The 19,645-nt window shown below is 39.6% G+C and overlaps 2 protein-coding genes across 5 annotated transcripts in view; both read right to left on the reverse strand.

Annotated features, from left to right (window-relative positions):
- LOC106810328 (basic helix-loop-helix domain-containing protein KIAA2018-like) overlaps nt 1–3,724 on the reverse strand; it is a 129,501-nt gene extending 125,777 nt beyond the window's left edge. For 3 of the 4 annotated variants that reach the window (XM_014813685.1, XM_014813641.1, XM_014813677.1), the window contains exon 1: nt 3,490–3,716. The gene's annotated coding sequence lies outside the window, so the exon portion shown is untranslated. Of the gene's footprint in view, nt 1–3,489 lie in introns of all 4 variants that reach the window. The other variant, XM_014813655.1, reaches the window with a different exon arrangement.
- Nucleotides 3,725–8,096: 4,372 nt separating this feature from the next.
- The window catches only part of LOC106810059, a 16,323-nt gene continuing 4,774 nt past the window's right edge, over nt 8,097–19,645 (reverse strand). Inside the window, exons 8-16 of the mRNA XM_014813326.1 lie at nt 12,401–12,568; nt 11,889–12,031; nt 11,451–11,552; nt 11,031–11,219; nt 10,576–10,759; nt 10,108–10,266; nt 9,833–9,958; nt 9,266–9,435; nt 8,097–8,445 (exon numbers count right to left, since the gene is read on the reverse strand). Coding sequence (XP_014668812.1) covers nt 8,170–8,445; nt 9,266–9,435; nt 9,833–9,958; nt 10,108–10,266; nt 10,576–10,759; nt 11,031–11,219; nt 11,451–11,552; nt 11,889–12,031; nt 12,401–12,568 — 1,517 coding nt within the window. The 3' untranslated portion in view covers nt 8,097–8,169. The remainder of the gene's footprint in view (nt 8,446–9,265; nt 9,436–9,832; nt 9,959–10,107; nt 10,267–10,575; nt 10,760–11,030; nt 11,220–11,450; nt 11,553–11,888; nt 12,032–12,400; nt 12,569–19,645) is intronic.

Consider the following 19,645-nt stretch of genomic DNA (forward strand, 5'->3'; position numbering starts at 1 on the left):
TATATATATATATATATATATATAGTATACTGTATACTGTACAACGAGGCTAGTAGTATTGAACTGTTTAAAAAATCAATTAAACTCCCACACAAACGTACAATCACGCAATTATGCCAAATCATGACCAAGAATAAGGTCTTCGAACGAGTTTCAAACGACTCCGATTACATATCTAGAGTCCACGAGCGTACTATGGATTTCTGTTAAACTCGCCTTCTAGTTTCCTCGCGTGAGTGCAACACAGAAGCAGCAGCACTGATGAGCTCTATAGTATCAGGAGCGTATAATGACAAATTTTGTCATTATACGCTCCTGATAGTATGTATGTACAATTACGCGCCGGGAGTAGACGGGATACAAAATGCATAAATCTGTGTTGTTTGCCTCCATATTATCAGAAGTAGATAATAGGGAATAAATCATAATATATCATCAAAATCAAAAAATATATAATAAAAATATTATCCTTATATCCCTGTCATAATGATCGACATTGATACTGACGAATTAAAATAATGGGACGTGCGGAGAGAAAGGGTACGAGATGCAGAAATCTGCATGGCTCAGCTCTAAACATAATATCACGTTATAACTGATATGTCTGATATCATACAATAATATATATATATATCAAGAGTGCATAATAGAGATCTCTATTATGCACTCTTGATATATATATGTCTAGTTTGTTATTTTGGAAAATTGTTGATAGAGTTCGGTAAATCAATGTTAGACGTCGTAAGTCGCCGGATATTAAAACTGTGACCAATTCAATGATCATGGCATCTACCTATGTATACGTGACACTAAGCAATTAACAGAAAATTTCTGATAGATTATGCGTTTCGCGTTGCAACATATTTTATTTACGTGCAGAACACACATGCTCATGTGCATGCACGCACGAACGCTCGTACAGTATACGCACAAGCGTACCCCATAGCATATGATTCAAAACCAGAGCCAACACCACAAACTGAAAGATGACACGTTAAGTGACGCGGTGTAGCTAGAATATCACACTGTCAGTTTAAGTGCACGTTTGTGCACCATGTTTTGAACAGCTTCTATTGAGTACCATGCGTATAGAGAAGATGCCTCGTTACATGATTTCGTAATATCTGCATATAACATTACAAAGAGCTGTGAGAATTGTGATATTACTGCACAATTACCCGCTGTCTCCACATTTTCAAAATAATTCACGCGAAAATAAGGCGTAATATTTTACAATAAAATACATGTAGTTCGTAAACTCTGTTGAAGGCGGCGGGCTAATGTAAACAGACACGCACTCGCGAGAAAAACACAAACGTTCACGTAGGCCATATACCAGAAAGAGCTAATAATAAAAGGTATTATTAGCTCTTGATACCAGCTATAGGGGGGCCTACCAGCAATATTGACATAACTGCTGCTATTATCTATAACAAAGCTTTTTTGGAATGCGCTGGACTGGTTCCATGTCGGGACCGCTTGCTTATACCTCTGGGACAACTAGGATTGGATCCAACAAGTGCATGAACGCGATCACAATGAGATTCACAACCAAAACTAAGGACTCAACATGTGTCGATAAAAGCTACAATGCTCGTGAATCCAATACACTTAGAAGAAAACAAGACACGGGATCAGAGACTCAAGCAAATCAATTATGACGGCATGGTGATGACGGTAACATGCGACAATCCTCGCTAATGCACAAAGAGGAAAAATCAGACGGCCTCCGACTGAGACGATCGAATTTCACGAAGATAGGTGGTAGACCGACATAAAAGCAGTATGCTAGCTGACTTACTGGATCATAAAAACATTTTACCTAGAGCTAATAATACATGTATACATGTGCATGTAATACACATATTAAATATTAGCTCTTGATTTTATCGTATACATGTGCTAAGTAGAAACACCAGCATGCTGAAAGTGTGTGAAACCTAATAGCCCTAACAGCTTAAGACTTTGAGCAACAACCTTTCTACACATTGTCGTTGTATTGTAACTTTTGATCCTTTTGCATCATAAAGAATCAAGTCAATACACACTATTACACAGAATCACTATTTTACCAATTGTATCGTCTGATGTTGGTCAACCTTCTTAAATTTGTTTCATCTACCAAACCTACAATGATGAGCTCACATAAGAAGGCTGCTACAACCGAGGCACTAGAATCCATGATCCTAGAATATATATATATATCCATGCTTGTTTGAATCATGCAATTACTGAAATATTATCTCGCACGCACATGGGAAATAACGTCCATATTCCTCGTTTTCCATAACCATGGCTCCACTCCATTAGGAGTGTTCCCAACTTTGATATCAAATTGATTAAAAACCTAATGGAGTATCACCCCATAACCCTACCAACCTGTTGAAATCATGTCGAAAAGAACAATGATATATAGGTTGAATATTATGTGCAAAAAATAGAAAAGACGTGACACTGCCCATGCCTACGAACCCTTTTCTGAGAAGCTGGGTCACACAATATTCTTTGGTCTCATTCTACTCAGCTAGATTTATTATCATCTTGGCTCCGCCAGAATGACCAATCGTCTTGGTACTATAAAACGATATAATTCTATATAAATTATTTATGAATGTAGCATGAATATAATTCCTTGTGACCGAATTACACTAGTAAATTGGACACGCAAGTATTGGTGGATGCCTGGCTAAATAGAGAGATCAATAAAACCTGTCAATGTGTAAGTGTTCTAGTTGGTATACGTTACTGCAAATTAAGTAAGCGCGCATCTGCCGATGTAATTTTGCCAGGACGAAATACGTACAAAACAAAAAATTACAATGATAAAAATCAGACATTTATAGTAGCTCTACCCGTTTGCTCTAGCTCTAGTACTATAGCCGCTTACATTAACTGCCGCTGGCACCGCCGCCAGCGGCAGTTAATGTAAGCGGGCTATAGTACTAGAGCTACGTTTGCTCCTGCTACAAGGAGGGGGGGGTGGGGGGCTGTATTCCCTGCAGCAGAAGCAAAGGGCTACACAAGCAGGGCTACATTCATTTGCACTGTTCCTGTCATGAAACAATTAGAATCACATTATTGCGTGAACATTTAACTCTAGCATTCGTCAACATTGCATAATCAATGGGCTTATTATGCCTTTAATGTACTTTTCGATGATGATATCACACGCTCACGGTCAAACGCGACAAGCGCAGAATGCCACCTATCATACTATATTTATACTATATTATACTAGCATCATCATTCTGCAACGTAAACACCACTGTGTAGGCCTACAGTGAGTGCATTGCCGTAAACTCTATGCATTATCAATACTGCATGCCTGCTCATTGGTAGTATCCGCGCAGGCCTACTATAGCCCGCGTACAGTACTAGAGCTATGGTAACCGGAGAGTGCATGAGGACGAGATTACGACGAGTACTAGTAGTAGAAGCACTAGTAGTAGTAAAGCACAACAATGACAAATGTCACAATTTTATACTTGCCAGAAATTGGGTAGACTTTTCCTCAAATCTCTGTCTACTAATTACTCCTTTGACTCGGAACACGTGTAATAATAGCTAGTCATATAAAGCAAGGTATCCAACGGTTATGCACACTCATACAACTCGACACAAAGCCGGTTTAAGCAAATTGTTCGCACACGACGGTTGGCCAAACGTAACTTACAATGTTAGCACCACTGCCACTGGTAGCACGCGGGGAGAACAACAACAAATGAAGCGATTGGCCGGATGCGATACAACTTTGTTATGGCGCATGTGCCACCATCTGGTGTTCATATTTGGCATAATTCCAGCTATAATAATATCACCAGGAGTAAGATAATATCAGGATCCTATATTATCTTAATATAATATATACTATATTATAGTATAGTATCCTATATTATCTTACTCTTGATATCACTATATCCCTATAAATATATATATATCATCATTCCAGAGAGGAGAGGCCGATTTCTGACGCGGTAATCTTCGCCGCGGTGAGCATCAAGCCCACGCCACCGATCTCAGTGTATAGCCCGTGTGTCGGACACCAACATAGGCTTATCCATATTTGTTAAATCCACCCATATTTATAGATATAATGACGATAAATAGGCCTTAATACGAGCGATAATTTTAGCAGTGGGTGATGTCAAAAAAGTAGAACAGCCGAATTCCCGCGAATATAGCCACCAAGCGGACAGAAGCCAAAACTTTGTTAATACCATCATCATTCCAGTTATAAGAGAGGAGAGGCCAATTTCTGACGCGGTAATCTTCGCCGCGGTGAGCATCAAGCCCACGCCACCGATCCCAGTGTATAGCCCGTGTGTCGGACAGTCGGACACCAACATAGGCTTATCCATATTTGTTAAATCCACCCATATTTATAGATATAATGACGATAAATAGGCAATAATTAGGGAATAATAGGGGATATTAGGCGATAATGATTAATTATTTAGGCGATAATGGCGATAATTTTAGCAGTGGGGTGATGTCAAAAAAGTAGAATAGCCATCAAGCGGACAGAAGCCAAAACTCGTTTTGTTAATACCAGGTTAAATTATGCCAAATTTATACATTTTCTTTTATTATGCACTCAGTTGTCAGTTGAGTCCCAAAAGCAGCACAACACACACTTTTAGTGGTTCATTTTCGTTCATTTGTATTTTTTAAATTGTAATTTGTCTGTGTATACATTCGGATATAATGTATAACATGGTATAAAGAATTAAGTTTGTTAAAATCGGGTGCTATTCATCTTTTTGATAATGTGATCTATGGTGACTTTACTGGTGCAGAACTCTGCCAAAGTGACCAACTAATTTGCTTAAAATGAGGTGATATCCATACGTTTGGAGAAAAATTTACTTTCTAAAATCTGCTCATTATTTTACGATGAAAGTGACCCTGAACTGATACCGTGCTATATTGGCGGGTTTAGTTTATTGACCTATGTATTTAGTTTAGTTTAGTTATTGTGTATTTAAAAGGCGAGTCGAGGCTTGCAAAACCAGAGAGGCATATTCATAATAAATTGGCGCAATTTCATAACAATGTTGTTCATCCAGAAGCTTTGACTACACAGAATCATAGCATCGTTCGAACAGTTTTTGTCAGAATATTGCTTATTGTTTGTTTCTCTGCTACGAATCTATCCTTAGAATTAAGTAAAAAAGTTATAAAAAGGTAAACCGAGCCACCCGCTACCCTAGAGTGTCGGCTGAGAATTAGCCTTGCGTGTATACCATGCTGGTGGGAAGGTGATTACTGACTTCTCTCCATCCCGGAATCTCTACCCCGTAGATTGAGTTCGTGTAGCTGGATAGTGTTTCGATTGTGAATCCAGTGGTACGCTTCTCTTTCCTTTCTGATGGGTGAAGGGGGAGGGGTGAAAATATTTTAGAATTAAGTAAGTATATATGTGGCTGATTTGCTCTTAAAAGTTGTTCCTAAGTGTTTTTCCCCGAGCAACGCCGGGTACCAGGCTAGTTTAAAATATAGCGCATTCAGGAGTATTTTGATGTGAAAACTCTCTTTCTCACAGCGAAACATAAGGTTTCACTTTTTATTACCTTATTTCGGCGCTCGGCTTTATTGCGCCCTATTATCTGCTGATCGGTGCAGCGGACATTATCATAACAGAAGTAGATAATAGGGAATTTAGAAATTTAAATCGAAATTTTCCCTATTATCTACTTCTGATTACAACTAAAAACTACGGTACTGTATATTACTCGGCTAGGTCCGTGAAATAACATTCAGTATAATATATTAACCAATCCTGATAGAACGATGTGCTGATGGAATACGGGGAATCTGAGGGATAATCAGGGTAAAACAAGATCCCGTCCTTATTTACGACAAACATATGCCTTGTAGTGGGAGGGGCTATTATATGTAGTCAAGATATCTTCCAATTATCCGTATACTGTTGGCTAGGGCAAGATCAGTTTGTACTCGCGCAAGCTCATTATCTGTCGCAAGAATTATAATTGCTTAGCATATATTTAAATTAGAGAGTGCATATTTACGTAATATTACGTTGATATCAACAGTATCCATCCCTGTGTTTCACTTTAATAAAAACTTTTCAAACGTGTGTGAATGTGTTCACGCATGCTTGGTATCATCTATATAATATGAGTCACACATCCCTTGTCTGGGTTCGTATCCTAATCAAGTGCAACAAACATACAACTAAAGTTTATGAAAGGAGTATGCGTGCGCGCGTACGTGTGTGTGCGTGTGATCTTTTCACAAATTAATTCAGCACGATTACAATTAACAGTTCACAGTTAATTGGGATCAATCGGTTTGTTATGTAATATGTTCTCAATTGCGAAGGTGCTCATGCAGGAAACTATTTTTTGATATTGAGTCCCATTTATATGTTGTTACTGCATCTTTCAATACAGACATTGTTGCATTATGGTTATTTAACAGAACAAGTTTCCGTATTGACATTGATATTTATACGTAATTTTTTTACATTTATATTGTGGATACACTGATATTTAATGAGGGTGAAGATTGTGGGGCTTACTATAAAATAGTCTATGGCACTCTGCCCCCTTGAACCGAAGTATGTATAATAGCCCTGAGAGTTGCCAAGCACTCTCCCATTTGTGATGACTAAATTACATTGAAAACATGTCAATTAGTCGTCTATTCGTTTTTGGCCATATGTATTTTGCTTGTTGTCCTGATTATTCCGGTTAGGAAGATCGATTTTTTCTTCTAAGCATAAGGATTGTCTGCGTTATGGTCATCACCAAACTGGACTGTGTCACGTATAAGTTACCTGTGCGGGCATTTAGATCACCTGCGCGAATAATTTGTCCCAACTTGGAATATTTAATAATTTCCTCTTCAATAATCTCATAAGTATCCTCACTATATTTAGAGTCAGCTGGTGGAATATAACCAAAGCATATGAAAATAGGTTAAGATTTTGCCATGTTTGTTTTTGATAATATTTAAAGCCAGCATAGGTTATCTCTTTCACAGTGTAAGAATTTTGCAACTGGTTTCAGTTTTTGATGATAATACATAATTAAACCACCGTGATTGTTCACGTTTTTCTTGTTTCGGGGGCGGGGTTTGTGGAGAGCTATATAGCCAGGAATCTCATGCAGTCTTTGAATCTTTGGAAAACCATGTTTCGCTAAGTCCTATTATGTCGAATTTTACTAGTTAATCTAACAAAATCTGAATCTTGAAATTTTTCTCGAGACCACCATGTATGTTCCAATATGTTAATGATAGATTTGATAATATTGACGTTGCTGTTCACTTCGTATTACAACTAGGCATGATGATGCTACCTAACAAGTATAATAAAAAAATTTCCTTTGTCAAAAACACATGTGAGTCTTTTTGTAGTTAGGCATCCAGATTATTTACATTCGTTATGTAAGTGCTTATCTAGTGATTATTAGTTTGAGATTATACTAATGTTTCATCATGAAATATTTTTTATAAAAACTTCCTCTCATTGAACATTTAAAAGAGAGAAAGAAGGTGTTACTATTAGTTTCTACAGCGCACGTTAACTGAATATAATATTCACTATAATAATTATATATTATATATATATATATAAATAATATAAATATATAATATTAATATATATAATAGTAATTATAATCATATTTACGGGAACATAATTATATTACAGGCTATTGCGGATTTTAACATCATTTTAATCTCAGACATATCCTGTGACTCGGGTCGGTGAGGGTGACTGAAAGGTTGTCGGTGAGGGTGCCGGAGAGGTTGTCGGTGAGGGTGTGGGTGCGGGTGACGGTCCTGCTACCAGAGAGAAGAGTGTCCGGGGTCAGGTCTGAACGGGTATAGGCCTATTGATGACTGCCATCTTGCTGCCATGGCCCATTCGTATTGCAGTTGGTATGATGTGGCGAGTTTCTTGGATCCGTTGACTGCTGAGTAAAGTTTGGGAAGGAAAACCTGACCGCTGAACAAATGCCGTTAGCTTCAAACGTGCTATAGTTTTTTTACCAGCACTGTTGCTGGGCAGCCGGAAATACGGACTATTTGGCTGGTCAAATATTTTTGATTAAAACAAATAGTCAAACTACTGTTTTAGACCATATTTAATTATTATGCTAGTCAAATAATTTAATGATTGTACTAGTTCAATTTAATTGACTACTATATTTTGACTACAGTGTTTTTAGTGTGTAAGATGTGCATAAAAGTGCCCATTCTGTGGAACAACATGGCGATGAACTGCAGCAGCAGCAGTACTATGTAGAACACCATGAAAATAAGTCCGATCGGGTCGAGTGACTGGGCTTCATTAAATGGCCATGAAATGTGAGTTGATGGGTTGATTTGTAGAAAGAAGACAATGCTGACGAAAAGACCGTTCAGTATTAAAAACCCCAGTACGCTGTTGTTTCTCAGCTCTTTCAAGTCTTTTGCGATCTGTAAAGGTAAAGCAGAAACAAAACAATGATTCACGTTTACAAAATTCAAACGTACAATCAAGCTTGAAAAAGAAATTTATTTATGTATTTTTCCTACCAGTGTTATTTACAATTATAGTCTAAATGCCATGTTGACGCGCCATGCATATCGCTGCACGCATGTTTTACTAACCATAAACAAACGACTAACCTAGCCAACGTCTTGCAGTAGTATATATAGCATAGTATATATAGTATATAGGCAGTAAATAACGAATTGGCGAGGACAATGTAGCCCTAGTAGCATGTTTAACAAATGTAAACCAACAACAGTCAAGGACCGAGCTCGACAGGAATCTCGCCACATGACTGGATATGCTCATCTCATTATGTACATAATTACAGGATTTCTGCAGATCGAGCTGTGTGCGATTGGGTACGAAAACCCAGTAAAATAATCGGCGTAGAGAGCTATACTTGGCTAACTCGAATTGGCGAGCCATGCTCACTGGCCGCGAATTCTTCGCCAGGGTCCATAAATCTGACATGGCCGTGTAATAACATATTATACTCGGGGGCATACTAAAGAGCATTGCACGCGCGCATGGCGCAGTACGAACAGTCGCCTTCGCCAGTAGTCTAGGCTAAGGAAACCCGGATAACGTCGATTTTGTAGCTGGATAGCCAAGCCCCAGCGGCGGACACACTCTGCCACACTCGCACACAAAAACAGCAACGCATGTTAAACAGAATAAACAAACATATCGACTGCTGAAGAAAATTGTCGTGTGCAGGTATTGCATAGTTGCATAGTAGAGCACTCAGCAGGGTCGCGTTACCTGTTCCTTGTGTATCTTGTCTTCTTGTAACGGATGCAAGTATTTTTCGATGAGGTCTGTCCAGAAGGCGAGCTCATCTTCACTGAGAAAGTGAACGGTTCCGTTGTGCAGATGTTCATCCTCCAGCCAGTATGGGTTCTTTGAGTCATCGCGTTGAACAATATTGTTGTCTAACGACGAAAAATAATTTGTAAATATAATTTGCCGCTCGTACATTGTCTAGAGTCTAGATTATCGTATTATATACGTTCCAATACAAAATACACGGCTTCTTGCAACAAAATACAATCTCTGAATCTATGCTAGTTTTTACTTTTTTATGTGACGACATACGGCTTATCATACGCCTCCCTATTTTGGCGCCTGTGTAAATCGCTGTGCAACTAAAACACAACGAATTTAGTTTACTGATTCATTTCCACATAGATGTTTGTATATGTGCTATTTCAGATATGAAGGATTTTAAGGTAAACGGACGCTGTTCAGGACTACAGAGTTGTATATCTGTGATTCGTCGACGGTATGGGGGAGAGCATCATAATTATACGAAAAATAGCATATACCAACCAGGATTCGTGGAAAGGCTCGTCTTATCTGCATCAGTCGAAGGCTCAGATATCACAGGAATATCTCTTGGACTTGGTTGGGGAGGTGCGGAAGTTATAACAGGTATGTCAATCTTCACCATCATTTCTTTCATATTCGTGTCCATGGTTTCAATATAAATAATAATCGAACATAGAGAATTTTACTATTAAAGGTGGGAAAATCCCTAAAGTATGAGGAACATCGATTGAAACACATTTGAAGAAAACAAATTATAACGTCGTGAATTTATCTACCTGTAGACTGACCCACTTTAGCCAAAAACTGCATTCTCTCTGGCGATGCATTAGGTTGAACGGGGTGCAAGCAGCACATACAACGGCAAATCGTGTGACAGCCCATCGTAAACATAGCATCCATGTTCTTCTTTGTCGTGCGGGATATTCCTAAGTAGTCTATAAATACCCAGTTAATGTTATTCCTTTTGTGAAGAAGTGAATAATAATACATTATTTACATCAAAAGATATTCTATATGTACCAATACGATTCGGTATATACCCACGTCAATTTAAATCAACCCTCAAATTGTGTCCGGAATAGTGTGATCGAGCGCAACGACATTGGTTACATGGTCATGTGCTCACTAGTGCACGATAGTTCAATTATTACACGCGGACGCTCTTTGAACATGCCCGAAAATTATTGTTCAATTCCTAATCTCTGCTTCCAGCTACAAAACGACGCGTATTTACAGCTACGCACCTAGCCAGCTGTTGTCTTCTTTGGCCTTTTTGATCTTCTCTTGGCGTTCTTTTTCTTCAAGTAGTTGCTCTTTCGTCTTCTCTTTTTCGGTTTCTCGCGTCCCCCAACTGATCACGTGCAGGTTGCACAGAGAGTAGATTGTAAGGAAGATGAAGGTCGACGGCACGGCCAGGAAATACAGCAGCTTGTGAGAACAGAAACATAGCGTTGTTTATCATGCATACAATTATATTTACTCTAATATTTATTGTGTAGAAGGGAAGAGAGCTCGACAGTAAGAGGCAAATTAAGATAGAGAGAAAATGGTGAACAGAAAGAGAAAAAAATGTCATTTCCATTGTATATTTATGTATTGTTTAACAATTTTGCATTGCTGCAATGAATTACTGTTGCGTAAATGATAATGAGTTTATGACGAGTTATTGCGAACGGTTGGAGATCCTCTATGTCCTCACTATATGTAATATGCAGAAAAATTCTTTCGGGTGTAATATGGCGGCTCCTCCGAAAGCACCAAGCACCAACCACATGAAGACGGCACTGGGCGAGTTGGCTCCCTGTTCGGCTATTTGCACCACGGTACCGACAACGACTATCATCATCAATAGGCTGTAGATTCCGGTGAGAATTCCAGCAAGCTTGAGCTGAATCATGCCGGCAGTGGGCCATTATTATCATGCTAATGAGTGTGTCTTCCCTAGCATTGAATATTAGCACGCTACAATGCAGACTGCCAGTAGACATTGAATGGAAATTAAGTTGCTAGTTACAAGTATTATATACGAGAAACTTGTGATTTTGTAATGATGCAAAAAAAACTGTATGCGTATAAGAATATCAATTACCACATCGACACCGAAGGTAGGGAGTGTTACCTGTATACTGGACTCAGCAACTAAGCAGACAATGACGAACAGCATCACAGGCACTAAATTTAGGAATACGAACCAATATATGCTGTTCGGATTGTCTTCCGTCTGAAAAGTAAGCACAAATATTCTATTTCGCATACAGGATAATATAATCACAGATATGTTGTGATATCTGCATGAATTGGCTCCTACATATTAGAGCAATTGAAATACAAATCTTTTCATAACAATAACAGCGATATATTCCCATTAATTTTAGGTATTTATAACAGAGGTGGAGATTATCAAGATAACACATTTATCATTAATATGATAATTAAATTGTCGGAAATAATCAGATAGAAGCGTCAGCGTACATGAGTGGTTAGGACGTAAAGAGATTAAAGGTAGTATTAAAAGTAATGTCGTTCTCACAATTATTGCATGGCCTCTGTTTCTTACCCCTGGTAGTACAGCGTCGAGAGCACCGGATATCATTAGGAACGCAGTTCCCGGTCCAACTATAGAGGTGCCGAACAGCACGGCCTGGTATACCATGTATAGCCACGACACTGTCGTGTTCTTCTTCACCGTGTTGCTTGCATCTTAAAGAACATGATTGCTTAGCAACAGCGGATTCCAGCCGATGCTGCTCACGAAGTATAATATATGAACGCAGCGCGATTCTGTTGAAATACAGGACAATGTGGCACAGTCGCATTAACGTAAGATGACTTCACAATTTTAACATGCATCATAAAGCAGTAATCATAAGAAATATATTTAGCGTGTAAAATTTTACTAATCTCAGTCCTCACATGTTTGGTATATAAGTAGAAAATGTCCCAATAAAATTTACGGAATGAGTAAGATAGGTTTATATATCCTAATTACAATGCAATAATTGGCAGCTTTGTCTTACGTATTTAAAATTTTTTTTTTCTTACGCTGCTGTGATGATTAAGAGACTGTACCTCCGAGTAGATCTAGAACGTTGGCCATAGTCGAGGGCGTCCATCGGCGACGCTGGTTGTAGAACTCGAAGAATCCTTCGGGTGAATACGTAAGCGCGTCGGCGGCTGCTGAGTACTCCACTCTGAATCCCTGCTGCAGTAGCAGCGTGCAGAGCCACCTATCTTCGCCTGTGCGGAAATACGCGCTCTAATATCGTGTAGGTCGGTACTATTGCGATATTGCGATAATGCATTTCGTGCTTTACTGCTAAGAAGGATAGAGCGATTTGCTAATTTGAACGACAGCGGTCCCGTGAAACCCAAAATCATTGAGATTTCGGCCTGCCGTTATATTATTAAGGAATTATATACATCAGCATGTAATCAATATCAATGAGGATGTGGAGATGGCGATTGGTGTAATATAAGCAGGGCCGTAGGCTCTTGAGGCAAGGGACGGGCTGTCCATGTCCGGCTTACCAAGTAATATCTTTGTTGAAAATAAAATAAAGGTCTAATAAATGGAAATAACAATGAAATATGTGTAATAATTATGCTGCTATTCATTAAACCTTCCACGACCTAACATATTATATGGTGTTAGGAAAAATAATCACATTATAGTGGTGAAAGTGAGCGATCGGAATTTATTTTTTTAAATATAATTTTCAATCAATTATTCAATCAATTCAATATCATTTTTTTAAATGGTACCATTTCATTTGGCAAATACTGAATCACGCGTCTTTCGATATGCTTGGTTAAATTATGATATAAAGATGAAAGTAATTTTATGTCAACCTAATAGTAGAAATTCACTTTAAATTAAAAATATTATTAAATGTTATTTAATTCATATGAAAAAGGCTGCATAGATTTGCATGTCTCACGGAACACATACCGCCATCTATTGGCTGATTATATTTTAATAGTGTTACATCAACCAGGAATACTGGGCACCTTGCAATTATTAAAGTCAGATTACTTTTCACATCAATATACGGCAGCAAAGATATGCTGTCTACTTCAAGAACAAAATATTAGAATAGTATTACTTTATTTGGTAGATACTAAGTATGCACGATTACGGGTCTCTCGCTATGCTACTGTGAAATTTGATACGACCAAGCAACTTAATTATGATTGTTAAATTGCGATATTAGAATCGAGATTATTTTATGTTAAACTAATAGAAAGAGTGAACTCTCTGTGTTCAACATTGGAGCAATCATTCCGATGATCAGAATGATTACTCCAAGGTTAAACATAAAATATCCACAGGATACTATTTAATTCATTTGATAAAGGCCTGCTTAATTAAGATTTGCCTTGCAGAACACATAACGCCATCTCTTGGCTGATTATATTTCAACAGTGTCATGTTAGTTGAGAATAATGTACCTTGTAATTAATTATTCAGGTAAGATATAATAAATTCTCTACTGAAAGAACAAAATGTAAAGATAGCACTATATTAATGAAAAGATATTGGGCATGCGCGAACGGGGGTTTATCGCACGATTATTCACCGTATGATTGGCAAAGTGAGAGATTCGTATGAAGACCCATACACACACGCCACGAGACACGGCCAGCGCTCACGCACGCACGCACGCAACAGCGACGCATGCGCAGCGCACGCCCACACACGCCACTGCACGCACGCAGCCACACACACAACACACACACACACACACACACACACACACACACACACGACACACAAACATCACACACACAGCACACACACACACACACACACACACACACACATGATCACACATATCATTATTATTATCGTTATTCCCTTCTAGCGAATTGCTTTAGGGCTACGGCCGATTAGCGCGTACAAACTAATATGTGTTAAATCTAAATATAAATGTTAAATTGCCTTTAAAAAAGCCACAATTTCAGAATAATTTTTCCCAAGATTGCTTGCATTGCTCATGGTGTGTCTGCATACCTTATCAGAACTGAATGTAGTCGCGCGGTTTCACGCGCCTTTGCATGGCGTATCGCCTGATGGACGTATGGGTGCCATTAGGGCGCTGGCACGAAACAACTGGAAGCATCCTGGACTGCAGTAGCACGATCCGATATTGTGCTCGGTTTGCTTTAAACAGCGCAATGGCCTAATGGCGTACTCGACTTCTGATACCATAATCATTGGGCCTGGAATAACATGGTCTGGATGTGGCAACTTCGACTATCAGACCACATTTAGTTTAAACAAATATAATTAAACAGAGAGCGAGTGCAATGAAACTAGATTATAGCGACAATTAATGACACCCGCGCGCATGCATAAAAGCACGCTTCCCACACGCGCTTTGTGCCGTTCACACGCGACCAAGACAGTCACGTCCTCGTTGGCGTCAGTACTCAGAAATAATTATTTTCACCGCGGCTAAAATAATTTAACCGCGGATAAATTATTTTTATATTTTATGTATTTCTATTAAATATTTGCATATTATTGTATATTTAAATATTATTAAATATTATATTTCTATATTTAAATAAATAATATATTATATATATGGTGTGTGTGTATCGCGCGCGCGCGCGCGCGCGTGATATGTGTGTGGTGTGTGCGTGTGTGTGTGTGTGTGTGTGTGGTGTGTGGGTTGTGTGTGTGTGTGTGTGTGTAGTGTGTGTGTGGTGTGTGGAGTGTGTGTGGTGTGTTGTGTGTGTGTGCTGTGAGTGTGTGTGTGTTGGTGTTGTTGTGTGGTGTGTGTGTGTGTGCGTTGAGTGTGTTGTGTGTGTGTGTTGTGTGTGTGTGTGTGAAGTGTGTTGGTGTGTGTGTGTGTGTGTGTTAGTGGGTGGGGGTTGTGTTTGTGTGTGTCGTGTGTGTGTGTGTGTTGGGTGTGTGTGTGTGGTGTGTGTGACTGTGTGTGTGCGTGTGGTGGTGCTGTGTGTGAGTGTGCTGTGGTGGTGTGGTGTGTGTTGTGGTGTGTGTGTGTGTGTGTGTGTGTGTGAGTGAGTGTCAGAGGCCTTTCTACACATAATTCAACCGCGATTAAATTACATGTGACACAGGTATGTTTGGTGGGCTTCTCAAAATACTTGGCGACTTCCTGGAGGGAAGCGGCTGGAATGGAGCACTTGTACAAGCTGGAGTAGCTACTCCTGGGACAGAAGATTCCTTTCTGAAAGCCTCCCATGTGACACGCACCAGACGCGCTCATCAAGTCACAGCCAACAGCCCATTTATCTACAAAAGGCCTACACTGAGTACAGCAATGACCTGGACGAGGGAAATGATCTGATGTCCCTGGAAAATTGGTGCACTGAAAGAGCTGTGGCTGGAGATAGAGGTGATGATCTACGTGCGATCAATAAGGGAGGCCGACGTCCTACTCTATATAGATCCCTTGACCAAGATCGTGCCTTGGTTCTTCGCCTTGGAACACACCAACTATGCCAGACGGATACCAGTCCATGTGCGTGACATAATTATGCTGAAAGATACTCATCCTGATGTACACCGCCAGTTTTCTGAAAAGAAACCTTGCTGTGAAAAAGACTACACGCAGCTTCTCTGCTATTGCCATTGACCAGACCCACGAGCAGAACAATGCCTCTGTGAAAGGTGACGGTGGCAGTAGCGGATCTAGATTTTTTTTTATAGGGGGGTGATTTTTTATATTTTTGTGTCCAAGCACAGCGAGCACCGAAATTAGATGCACGGAGAAGCCTTTTTCCGGATTTTAGCCACCATATTGATGCCATAGAATCTGTTTCTGCAAGAAATACAGTCAACAAATGCTAAATTCCTGTGCTCATTTTTAAAAATTACATCTTGTTAAAACATAGAATTTTTTTTCAAAAGGGTAATCTTACAGGAAATTTTTCAGAATTAGGTACAGGGAGATGCGTTTTCCCAAGTTTGGATGCCGAGATCCACCGAGTACTTATAGCTAAATTTATAGTGTTTTATTGCAATCCAATGAAAAGTCATGATCAGCAAAATTATGGGGGCGCCCATGCTACTAGTCATACAATTGATTGCCGCTAAAGTTTGTATGATCATATTTGGGTAGGCTGCAGTTCACTTTTAGATGCCGCTTTAGTAAAATTACGTAGGCTAAGCACAGTCGACACCCACAGTTACACTAGTAATCGTGGCTAACCTATAATGTCATTTGCTGACTGACCAGAAGCAACGAATTATTTAATATCTTTAATTATTTAAAAAATATTTTTTATTAAAAAAAGATGACAAATGTGATTCTATCCCGCCCGGGCATTTCAATGTAAAGAGTTAATGGTCATCAAACAACGAAGATGCCATCATTCGACGAGGGTATAGATCAATGTATCGTTTGCAAATGTCCGCCTTTGAGACTGAGAACTCATGTCCGTGCATAGCGATTTCTGCTAAGTCAGCCAGCTTCACTGTTGACATCCTATTCCGGAGCCAGGTGTGGATACGCCTTAAACACGAAAACTATCTCTCTGCTTCTACGCTCCCCACTGGCAACACGGCCAGAATCTTGAGTAGTTTTCGTACGTTGGGATAGAAGGTAGCGTTTGCATGTAAGGACATAAGGCTTGTTACTAAGCTTGCGGATATATTAGGCAATTGCCGCTTCCAGTAATTCATCCACCTCTACAGCTCACTTTGAAAGGCTGATGGGAGCGGCATCACGTGTTCCCACTTCCCAAAAATGGGGGGGGGGTAACTAGTCACCCTAGTCACCCCCTGGATCCGCCCCTGGGTGGTGCCGTGGGCCTGACAGAGAACCCTGCAGCTCCGCGACGTTGGATGGTGTGTGGTCCCGAGATGGCACGTGTGATTGGAGAGTTTGGGGTTTCCACTGAGAAGAGAAAGGAGACTAACACCCGGCACCACGAGCAAACAAAACATGCACAGATGGCATTTGCAAATAATATATTTGCAATGTAGATCTTCTCGTACTGGATACCAAAGACGTTGCAGATGCAGCAGTCATCGATACTGTGAACCAGATTGATAAACCTGGACAGGACCAATATGACACCTTTATCAGCGAGCGCCTTGTCAACCAGACGAAGCCCATCAGAGATCCCATCAGGATGAACGACCTCCCTCTATTCAGCCGGCCTCCAGTCCGAGAGAAGTCCAGGTCCCAACAACAGCTCTCATCCCTGTTCTCTAGGCTGTACATTGCATCGCAGATACGTGATGGAAATAAGGAGGAGTTATTTGAGCATGAAAACCAGGCGTGTCCACCAGTATTGTCGCAAATGGGCAAGTTGAGAACTGGTACCAAGTCAGACTTGGTGGGCTGTTTGGGGGACCTGGTTCCTTCACAATATAATGCATACAATCCCACATAACAGTATGGTCATCATCTTTGATGGGGCTGCTCTCGTAAACATGCTACGAAATGGTGCTGCTAAGATATTATCCGATTACGCGCAGCACGTGTTTTCACCATACAGGTCATGTCAGCATGTCAGAAGAGTGGATGTCGTGTGGGATGAATATCTCCCTGAAAGTCTGAAGGCCGAACAACGCAGCAAGAGAGGGAAGGGAATTCGTAGACGCGTTGAGCAATCCAGTGCCATTCCTGAAAACTGGCCGGAGTTTCTGACAATCAACAACAACAAGGCTGAACTGTTCTCCTTCCTGGCATCTAGTGTGACAGTCGTTGACACTGACAAACAAATAATCAGCACCAATCATGCTGACGTCCTGTATACTCAGCTTCGAGATATATCAGGTATTGCACCATGCACACATGAGGTGGCTGATACCCGCATCCTACTGCACCTAGCAGATGCTGTGAAGGAAGGGTATATCAAGGTGTCAATACGTACAGTTGACACGGATGTGCTAGTACTGGCAGTGTATATTAAGCAGGTTATGTGTGGTCACAAGCTCTTGTGACTCTTCACAACTCTTTCAATTTATTAGCTTTGTTAATTAATTTGTTGAACCAATATGATACCTTTAAAATGTAATTGTCAGGTGTAAATAAAGTGATTGAAATGCATTGAAATAAATTGAATTGGATAATGGATTTGAATGGCGGTCATTTGAAATTCAAGTTGGCGGCCACTGACCGATAATGGTTTTGATTGCACTGGATTCATTGACCCCGATAATGTTGGTTTAGACACAAAGATCATGTTTCTATGTTGAATTTTAGCTGAAATATTAAATGATAATGGATTTGAATGGCGGCCACCGACTGATAATGATTTTGATTGCAATGTTTTCCTTGACCCCGATAATGTTAGTTTAGGCACCAAGATCATGTTTCTATGTTGAATATTAGCTGAAAATGAAGGATAATGGATTTGAATGACGGCCATCTTTAAAAATGGCCGCCATTGTTGCCATGGGACAAAGATGCGATGGACCTATAGCCAAAAATCTTCCTTAGGGCATGCTCTAACCGTGTGCCAAAGCTCTCATTCTTGTATCATAAAAATCACAATTCATTCACATATCTGCCAGGCTAAGGCCTCTGATTGGGTAAAAGAGCTATAATTTACTACGATTAATTTATGGTCCTTTTTACTGAATCAGGGGCCTTGTTATAGATAATTTAACCTCGGATAAATAATTTCTACCGCAGCAGAACTAATTTAACCACGATTAAATTATGGCCTTTTTACCCAATCAGAGGCCTTGTTAACGTAATTTAACCGGTTGAATTATTTTTACCGTGGTTAAATTATCTGTATCAGGGCCTCTGATTGGGTAAAAGGACCCGCAGTGGAATTATTTCTACCGCTGTGAAAATAATTATTTCTGAGTACGATGGCCAACCATACCCGACACAGAGAATTTGGGAGAGAGTGATGCATGCGTACGTTATTCTCAAGTTATCTCTCTCTCTCTCTCACTCTCTCTCTCTCTACAAACACACACACACATGCACGCACGCCCGAACGCACACACGCACGCGCGCACGCGCGCACGCACGCACGCACGCACAAACACACAGACACGCATACACGTAAACACACACACTTTATGTATGTATATGTATGTATATATATATATATATATATATGTGTATATATATATGTATGTATATGTATATATGTATGTAGGCTACATGTACATGTATATCTTACATATATATGTATATAATTATGTATGTATATGTATGTGTATGTATGTATGTATATGTATGTGTATATATATATGTATGTATATGTATATATGTATGTATATATGTACTGCTATCAGGTACGATATTGACAGGTAAATAATGGCAGATCTGTCATTATTTACCCCTGGTACCGAGTATATATATATATATATGT

Source organism: Priapulus caudatus, unplaced genomic scaffold, assembly GCF_000485595.1.
Source record: "Priapulus caudatus unplaced genomic scaffold, Priapulus_caudatus-5.0.1 Scaffold16, whole genome shotgun sequence".
Classification (NCBI taxonomy): Eukaryota; Metazoa; Priapulida; class Priapulimorpha; order Priapulimorphida; family Priapulidae; genus Priapulus; species Priapulus caudatus.